This window comes from Branchiostoma lanceolatum, chromosome 8, assembly GCF_035083965.1.
Source record: "Branchiostoma lanceolatum isolate klBraLanc5 chromosome 8, klBraLanc5.hap2, whole genome shotgun sequence".
In the NCBI taxonomy this organism is placed as follows: domain Eukaryota; kingdom Metazoa; phylum Chordata; class Leptocardii; order Amphioxiformes; family Branchiostomatidae; genus Branchiostoma; species Branchiostoma lanceolatum.
In genome coordinates this window covers 16,222,331-16,232,455 of record NC_089729.1, presented here as the reverse complement: position 1 = coordinate 16,232,455, position 10,125 = coordinate 16,222,331, and the positions used below count along the sequence as shown (strand labels likewise).

The following is a 10,125-nucleotide window of genomic DNA, read 5'->3' as shown; positions in this document are numbered from 1 at the left end:
ACCACCGCAAAACGTTTTGCACACCTATGATTGCAGCCCTACTATCGTTTCAAACTTAAAACCACCGCGAACACGCCATTTTCTTCCGCGAAATTAAATCCCCGCAAAATTGAATGCATTGACAGTATGTTATCTATAGAATTGATTTTGTGTTGCCTTAGGCCACAACCAAGATAATCAGTGCTTCACCATTTATGACCTTATCAGACTGAACAAATGTTAGTTTCATTGATCATACACATGCCTCCTGGAGGGATCTGTGGGTGTGCTGTAAGACATCAAGGCTGATACCCACTATATGGTTTGATGATATACACAGGGGTACATTATGTGTGGGCACAGCTTGACACCCATCCTATGTTTAGAAAGCCAGGTTGTAGAGTTGACATTACATATTGCCTGTCATTAATTATGTGTATTCAGAGCAACCGCCAAAGGCCAGAATCACTTACTTGTACTTTGAAGCTGCGTTGAAAACTTCATTTTTAGATTTCAGAACAACAAGGCCAGGGATATGCTTGCCTTGCTCCTTTTAGTCTTTGCGCATCAATTTGGCTTGAGAATTGAATGTGATTATTGTTCATCAGCACTGTAGCTATATAAAGGCTTTTACAGCGTTCAAAATGTAATGATTTGCAAATTGCCAGTTGAAAGAAGTGATTATGACAAAACCTTGTTAATGTATCTGTGTTAAGTACATATATGGCAGTAAATGAATTTGGTTTAAAATAGAAAACATAGCCGTATGGAATAACAAATTAATGTAGATGACATCCTAAATCAAATATCACATCTTTCTGATCTGCACTGCACCTATGCAAAGGGGATGATTTATCTAATGTTTGAAGGATTTGGGTTGCAGATTTTTTTTAAATGAATTTAGTTTTAAAGTCACATAAAGTCGCCCGGACATTCAGTCTCACTGGAAAAAGAATTAAAATCTCGGACTTCTTTGCAAGAGGACTTAAGGAAGCCATTTACATCGTGGCCTTACAACCATCCCTCAATAAAGACGGGGGGCACCACAGACTTTCTGCAACTTATGATCCACTGCTCACTGAGTCGTGTTCTATCTGCATAACGTGACGTCATCTCGGCGGTGGTTTGCTCACTCCTTGACAAAGACTGGAGCTGTACAGTCGAAAATTTGGTTAAGTCCAATTTTCATGTTGGAAATTATACTTCAAACTTGTTCCAGAATATTTTTTAAGTCATTGACATGAGACAATATGTCAACTTGCCAAGGAAACTGAGTGACCACCAACTGCCCCTTAAGCAATGTCTTTAGGTCCTAATCTTACCTGGAAAGACTTAGCTTCAAATAAAATTGACACTCCAAACAGCATACTCTTGGTTCATCTACATCTTTATTCTCTTTGATCTCCTTTGGTGACTCGCACTGAAAATAGCATTCTGCCTGTAGGCAATACAAGATCTTCTCGAGTCACAGTGACATATGCTAAAACTATTAACATTTGGTTAAGTGTTCCAGGTTGCTGTAGGCAACAGTTTTCCACCTCCGAGACTTCTAAAGAACCCCTGCTGTTCCTTAAAGACGTTTGTCTGAAACTACTCGGAATCTGCTGCACACTATCATTGTTCCTGATTATCTCTATATCATAAATCTCATTCCTGAGGTCTTTCTGTATAATTCATATATATATGTATATGTATATATATATGTATATATATAGATAGATACATATGTCTTTCTTAATAGCTAATTTCTAAGATAGCAATGATTCAATTGTGTATACGACTCCCAACGAATCTGCCAGGCTTCCAAAGACAACCTTTTATTAATTTCTTTAAAGCATTTTCTACCCCAAATATAGGTAGTGCCACACCAGTTGAATCAGTTGCTACTCTAAAGAAATGCTCGAAAATAATTTTAATCACACAGACACACACACACTTACATAAACTCTCCTGTTATTGATATATCTGTTGATAATGATGATGATAATAATCTGTTGATATGTTCCTGCTCTTATGGCTTGCTCAGCTATGGGACTTAGTGAGACCATGAGCTTAAATGAACCAAAGACAATGTCATAAATGTTTTAGTTTCGAATTCCCAACATCATTGTTCCGTTTTTCCATGTTTGGAAAGCCGTTTGTATGATTTCGTCTCTATCCCATATTTTCTTTTTAAATTCAAATGTTCTCCGATAAATTTTGCCAGAAAATATCCGAGTGACAACTATCTGAATTGGTGTGTCCTGAAGTATAGTAAAATTAGATTATATGGCAGTGGTAGAAAAAAAAAACTTAAAAACTCCCCCACTAGACAAGGCAAACTGTATTACTTCTTTTCAGTTTTAATCTTAATGGAATAGCTCTTAATAATGTCGATATGATTTTGATAACATGCTGGGAAGTGACATTGGCCAGATTTGTCATAAAGGCCCATGTAATACTGTCATTTCTTCAGATCTCAGATTTTTTGTGATATAGAAAACGCAGAGCTAACGATGTGATTGTGTTTATTTCATAAACAAAGTATGTAGGCTTTTTATTCGGAAATATTAGTTGCTTTAATAGTTTTGCAAGCCAACAGAACTGTTTCCATAGGATTTCTTAATTGACTTCAATAAGAGTTTGAGGCCATAAAACATACATAACTAATACTGTCTTAAAGTCCTTTTTCTATGATTTTCGAGCTCCTGTTAGTGATGTTGGTTTTCACGACTTTCTTGCATCACAGAGATGGTGGCATCCGCGACCTCTGTTCCTTTCTCCAGCCTGAGAGAACAAGAAGAATAAACAGCCATTAGAATATTATATAATATTGATGGCACATTGCCAATGACAACGTGTAATCAACAAAGAAGAACAAATACTACTTAATTGATCATCTTATTTTTAAAGTTAGTATGAATGAGTTGTATGCGCTAACACTTACATGTACGTTAACACTAACCCTCATATGACTGTGCTTTAATAGGTCTTGCAACATCACCCACCTCTTATTTCTCTCCGGTACTTCCTAGACGTAGTCGTCTTGTTGATCGGTGCCCTGTCCGTGATTGGCCGTAGAGTATGCCATGGACGGGCTGTACCTCACCGTTGAGTCGTTCCCGTAGTCTTCCTTTAAGCTGGGCATATTTGTTGGAACCATGTCGCCGCGATGGCCGTCCACGGTCGACGTCTCCCGTTGCCGTTTGAAGCGGCCGGTTCTCAGCGCTTCTAGCGGGAGTTTGCTGAAGTCGAACCGGCGCCGAGACACCGTCGACTTCATCCTCGGAGTGGTCTGGTTGGGTTCCGATGCTTTCTCCAACTGTGGATGGCTTCCGTCGTTTTCTGATGCCATCTCGATTTCCTCTTCTCCTGCATTGCCTCTGGCCTCGAGCTCTTTTTGTGACGTGTTGGGGCTGCCCTCTGTTGGTGCCGATCTTCCGAACCGGCCGGTGGCCAGAGCTGCTAGGGGCATCCTTAGAGAGACGACGCCGACATTCCGTACTTCCCGGGGTGCCATTTGGTCGTCTCTTCCGAATCTGCCAACGGCTAAGGCTGCTAGAGGGACTTTCTTCGTCAAGCTTCCGGATCTGCCGAACCGCCCAGCTGCCAGGGCCTCCAGGGGGACTTTCTTGTTCAGTCCGCCGACGGACCGGCCGAAGCGACCCGGCGTCAGCGCTTCAATGGTTAATTTCTTGGGAAGACCAGTTGCCCTTCCAAACCGACCGGCCATCAGGGCATCCATGGGGAGACTTCCGAATCGGTCTGCCTTCAACGCTCCGAAGGGCACCTTTTCCAAGGCGTGGGGGGACCTGCCAAAGCGTCCAGTCGATAGCGCTGCGAGAGGAACTTTTTTGGCCAAGCTGGACCGACCGAATCTTCCGCTGGCTAAGGCTTGCATGGGCATGGCTCCCCTTTTAGTAGCGCCTTCTTCCTCGTCGCCGTCTTTCAATTCTTTCAGTTGACACAGGGGCTTGGTTCCCTCGGAAAAGACAGCAGGTTCTTCAAGGTAGTTGGGTGCATCCTCTTGAAGGTGAAGGCCTTTGAAATACCAGGGAAGGGAATTTTCGATGTTACTTTGCAGGGGATTTATCTTCGGGATTATTGGGTTACTGCCTGCGACATAGGTGGGTGGTTCGACTGCTGCACCCATCGAGATGAGCACGGTGGTCAGAACGACCACGCCCACACACTGCATATCCTGAAATAAGGAGAAAAAATTCAAATTTTGCAATAATCAAGACGTTGGTAAGGTATCCACGTTTTAACGTATTTGAAACAACTCGCAGACAAAAGTCTGAATTGTTTTACTCTGTCTGGTGTAAGGGAAACGTTTAAAAAAAATTCCACTTAAAAGTTTACACATGTATAGTTGAAACTATTAAGATACATTCAAATCTAACTATAACGATACCAAAATTAACAGTTCAATGTAACATAAAAGGAAGATAGATTTGGGTTGTTTGATTCTTTAAGTCACAGCACTAAGATGCCAGCAGTCGTAACTCGTCCTTTGGTAATCAATATCCCTATTCCTACACTGTTGTGATATGATCTATATGATGCCTCGGGGATATCCGCTGCTGCACGTTTTTGGACGCGCTCCCTTAAGACGTGAATGTCTAATTAGTACTTGTACGATGGAGAACCAGGTTATGAAGAGGCCATACCGAACCCTTCAATTCCGTACATACACAAAACTGATGAGAAAATATCCTTACAATTTCCTTTGTGCTCATGATACTAAAGTGAACAAGGCTTAATGTGAAGACGACATGATCTCAATGAAGAGTCTCAATGCTCCTAGCATATATATTTAGATTTACCACTAAATATGCTAAATACATTCGGGATCAGAAGATGTCGGCTAGAGCATTTACAGCGCGGATAGATGTGAATGGGTCCTCGAATCGGCAATCTGTCACACTGTACAACACAACAAGTATTTCAGTACCAAGGGCAGGTATGACGTCTGCTAATGGACTTGAAGTCAGTCCTTACGAAATGCAATTGCTTGCCCAAATGCCCATGAAGTTGATTGTATTCAAGTGATTTTACCATCACAAACGGAAGGCTTTTACTCCGATGCTTATGTTTACGACGTTTAAGGGCAAGAATGTTTTGAATCGTATCTGTGTCTGTATTGTATAGTCGGTATAACACGTACACACCAACTGTTGAAGCGTGTTCACGGAATACGTTGCCGGCCTGGCTGGCATCATTAAAGTTAAAATCCTCCCACACCATAAGGTGTATAGGTGCCCATCTCCGTTTCATAGCAGTCTGTGGTGCAATCACTGCAACAGGGGGCTAGTCCACTGGCAATGGAGTGCGTTTAACTTCCATACTACTTGTACTGTTTCAGAAGTATGTACCATTTTGTTATAAAGTCTCAATGGCTCAAAGCGCCTCTTGTGTCTTACCCGGGGCTTGAACCCGGGCCTTCTGGTCCAAGTAATTTGAACCAGATGTGGCTAGTAACAGAAGTGCAGACCACTACACCACAGGGACACCCCCGACTGGCATCATATTTTCCAACATATAACGAATGCACGCCACTTAGCCATGTGGCTGGATGAAACGCATGTCCAAAATGACAAACCTAGATTGTCTAGGGCTGGAACACCGTCGCAGCGCACTAAAAGAGACCTTAATGTACCATAACTGTCTTCATGTATCAAATTTGTCACATTGTAGAACTCTTAGGCTGTCGCGCACTGCTGTCGCCCACTGCTTCAACGTCAGATTTTCCAAGTTCGCTTGCCGTATTGCTGTCTATATTTCTGTTTGTCAATTAGTATAGCCATCAATTGGTGTAACGTTAAACGCACCAGCTTCGACATTTCCGGTACGCCACTGGGGCGAGACACACTTCTTACATCCTTGTCGTTTTATCCATACATATGATATCTAAGTGTAGATCTCGGCTATACAACATAACGCCTGAAACCTGCATATCATAAATCCAAGCGCTGTTTGCAACAATCTGACCAAGGGTCTCACGTTTCATTTACACCAGCTATACTGAAAGATCACCATGTAGACTTTTTGGTGCAGTTTTTGCACATTTTTGATAACAGATCCGAACGCAAATGTGGTAAACAGTGGCATTTATTGTCAATTTCATTAGATTACAGCAACTAGAATATTTCCAGTTTTCAAGTCTCATAAAATGCTCTGGGTGCCTTTAACAACGCTTAAAGGTTTAGTCATAGCTGTTTTCTCGCGCTTTTTCCGTGCTTGGTGTGAGGACCACTTCGGCCACTAGCTTAGCCTGGAGTCCAGCCTTGTTGGTGGCCAGCGACGTTGGGAGCGGACCAAAGCTAACAAGGCGGGACTCCAGGCTACTACAAGCTTGCATACAATTCATATTCTTCCTCTCTCCCATGTGGCGTCCAATGTAGGCCAGCCGTTTATCTGGGGCCACACTGGCACCTCTATCGCAGTTGTTGATGGAAAATTTACCAGCTTGATTGTAAAACCTCCCCATGGAGTTTGACCTTATCTTTCTTCTGAAACCATTTATAAACCAAACCTTAAAACGACAAGTCATGATACCAGTTTGCAAATGATCGTTTCTTGTACTGTCATTACACAAAAGGTCAGTACTTCTTTTACGCATGTAAGACTGTCAGGTGTTCTTTTCCCCCAAAGGACACGCCCTAACCGTGTGGGTTAAGCCGCTGAAGTAGAATCATGAAAGTGTTCCATTTTTGAGCGGTATGAGCTCCGACCAGCAAGCGCCATTAAATCAATCTTCAACAGAACGTGCAGATGTATAATTAGACATGTCGACGGATTGATATCCAATATCCCATTCAGCCATTTTTGTCTGCAACATACTTTTTATTGATCATGTCCATCAAATAAACCATTCAATCATTCATATCTTCTCACAGTGATACTGTGTACATCTCATTTCAAAATGAAAGTGTACAATAAGGCTTTAGCCAGTTGTTTTTTCAAACGCCATGTGTGTATGAATCATTGTTGGATATGCACACGGTGTCCAAAGACGAGTCTAGACATCAACGAAGAGTTTGTGAACGGCAAATGTACTATGTTGAGTCCAAATGAGTTTACAAATGTGTCAGAACACTGCCAGGCCAATTTGTTTTCAACAGCAACATTTTGCTCCACACCGAATGAGTGCATAAGTTGGAACCCTTCACTAGTAATCAAAACGAAGCGGAAAAGTGCTGGTGTCTCTTTTTTGCCACTTGTTGATACAATTAATGTGCAAGGGAGAGATACACCCTACTAATGCATATACATTTCTCTCAAAATAACGCGAAAATCTTGAGACGTACAAATTTTACCATGGATAGTACCCCGAATATTTGAATTTTGAACCCTTCTACTTTTCTGACCTGCCAGACGTATGTTGTACATGTGCGCTGGCATAAATCAGGCGGTGAGAGTGCATTAGTACTACAGGGAACAGGATAGGCAATGGGGCGGCTAAACGGCACTATATGTATACTTATGGCATGATTTGTCACTGTGTCACGAGTGATTCCGATTTTCACTGGCAAATATACGTTTTTCGGGCCGTACGTTTTCGGAGATCCGGGTGCCGGACAAACACATGTGGTGCAACGTTTCTTTCAGACTATAATGGAACATTTTGTAAGACACTAACTAACGTTAAACTGCTTCTGATTAATGTCATCATATCATGCATATTGCCCTATGGTAAGTTCTATTTGAGCGCGGAAAGGAAAAGAAAAATCCACACAGAACACAAAACAGTCGCCTTCCTCTTCAGTTTCAAATTACAACCGTCATTTTGAACAGAATAGACCTACCTTTACAGAAGATATTGGCTCTTGTTAGACGGAAGAAACGGAGCGGCGATGGTCTTCTCTGAAAATGAAGTAGACTTTCCACAGAGAGACACGCTCGTTGGTTGGACGGTGGAAAGACGGTTCTTTGCGCGTCCTCGGAGGGTTTTATAGACAGCACGCTTTCTGATGACGCATAGGCTCCGCCCCTTTGCCGTTTGGCAAATTCAGAACCTGCGCCATCCTCGCGATCCCATTGGTCCAATCGCTGATATGATCTTCGAGGATTCGTGCTTGAGATTACCATGGAAACCGGTTACACCAGAGGTGGGTGGCCCATGTTTTTAAGGCATATCTCCAAGTGGGCGAAATGAGAACGTAACGTCATCAATGAATGTAACTTGATCAATGCTGAATTGATGACACTTTACCACCCTAAAAGGATAGACAGAAAGAGGCAATTATTTTCAGAGCTAATGTAAATTTGACAATCGTTCATGTTAATCCTTAGGAAATACAGGAAAGTGGCCGTAGATACGTTAGTCTGTCGTCTGATAAAATAAGCCGTCAGTCACTGGCCGCCTTTTGACGTCAGCCGTCTCTTGCAGTACCAGGATTCCGGGGAGTTGCCGAGTACTGTTTCCCATCTTTTATACACCGATACAAATCACGCCTCTTTTCTTGGAAAACAGGTGAAAGAGACATACGAATGTAGTCGCCAGGGGGCGTGCCATGGTTGCCCTTGCCCTTGTCTAGTATCCAGCCGTTTAGCAATGGTTCATTCACAGCACAATCAATATAAAAAAGTATATCTTCTCACCTCGCAGCTATAGGCTGAAATGCCTGTACATATTATACACTGGGTGATAAGATCACAATGCTCATCTCGCTTGACCCAATACTAGTTACCGTGGGAGTTGCGGATGTATAATGGCACACATCTCCATCGATCACATGTTTATTTTCAATACTGAACTCTTACGAGTTTCTCTTTTACAGCTGCTAGTGGAGTAAAGTATGATATAGAACACTTCATTTCTGAAATGACATTACAATAAAATCGGTAAAACATGTAGGATTCTAGGGATGACCGATTATGCACATTCATTGAAAAGTTGGAAGAAGTCTGGCCTATGTTGACTCAGTTCTGAAAGAAGAAGAAGTTCTGAGAACGTATCACGGGTGTCGATATAGACTTCCAACAACCTTTGCCGGCGTCATACGTGCAGAAAGACACGTGTCCACGGTGATCGATTCAGATAGCTGAAGATGACTGACGGGTGTCGATATCGACTTCCAACAACCTTTGCCAACGTCATAGATGCAGAAAGACACGTGTCCACGGTGATCGAATCAGAAAGCTGAAGATGACTGACGGGTGTCGATATCGACTTCCAACAACCTTTGCCGACATCATGCATGCAGAAAGACACGTGTCCACAGTGATCGAATCAGATAGCTGAAGATGACTGACGGGTGTCGATATTGACTTCCAACAACCTTTGCCGACGTCATGCATGCAGAAAGACACGTGTCCACGGTGATCGAATCAGATAGCTGAAGATGAATGAGCGAGTCAGTAGAAATTTCCTGTGAGTCAAATCTTTTAATTGTTCCATAATGTAATTTACCACCTCAGATTAACATTAATTCTAATATAAATAATTGGGCCACACGGAGTTGCAGTTTGTAATGCAATGTTGTGCTCTTTGAGATGGTTGTTCACAACATGTTTCTCCATTATGTACTTCAAACAAGCCAAGCTTTACTCGATTCACAAACATCAAGTCGCGGTCGCAATCAGGAAATGTAAACATAACAACCTGTTGTCGTGTTGTACGTACTCTGTACGTGTGGGCGCCTGCCGATTATAGTATCACTGTACAAAGGTTAGCTGCATCAAATGGGTTGTAGGCGCACAGAAATCCCCATGGCATTTAGGTTACGCTTGAAGGTAATAGTCCCTACTCAAAGTGACTCTGTACGTAAGTAAATGGATTTATGATGGGATCAATTGGGATGAATGTAAGTCCCTGCGTGGTCGTTACATCGTGATATGGATTTCACAGAAGTCATCCCATAAAATCTGGCATGGTTTTTGAATGTCACTAGAGTTGAATTAAAGGTTAGGTCGATCTGACCAACATCGATGGCCTTTTCACTGATGGCAGAAAAATGATATGTTGCTGTTGTTGTAGTGTTGAGTGTTTTGCGGTTGTACGTTCAACTGTGCTGCTGAGGTTCACGTTACAGTAAAGCATGACAGAATGGGCGTCGAACTCGTAATACGTTTAATACAGTCGACCGGTGGGTGTACTATTATATCATTCCCTTTTGTTAATAATTCGTTTTTGAATACCAGTATAAAACAACCTGTTGTCGT

The 10,125-nt window shown here is 42.2% G+C and overlaps 1 protein-coding gene across 1 annotated transcript; it reads right to left on the bottom strand.

Annotated features, from left to right (window-relative positions):
* Nucleotides 1-2,580: 2,580 nt before the first annotated feature.
* Nucleotides 2,581-7,902, bottom strand: LOC136440830 (uncharacterized). The gene is made up of 3 exons (XM_066436953.1): nt 7,767-7,902; nt 2,967-4,159; nt 2,581-2,745 (listed from the first exon to the last, which is right to left on the bottom strand). Exon 2 carries the CDS (start codon nt 4,154-4,156, stop codon nt 2,990-2,992), a length of 1,167 nt encoding a protein of 388 aa, XP_066293050.1. The 5' UTR covers nt 4,157-4,159; nt 7,767-7,902; the 3' UTR covers nt 2,581-2,745; nt 2,967-2,989.
* Nucleotides 7,903-10,125: the final 2,223 nt, after the last annotated feature.

Excerpts from the sequence above, each read along its gene's own strand:
- LOC136440830 (XM_066436953.1), bottom strand. The coding sequence starts at position 4,156 with ATGCAGTGTGTGGGCGTGGTCGTTCTGACCACCGTGCTCATCTCGATG.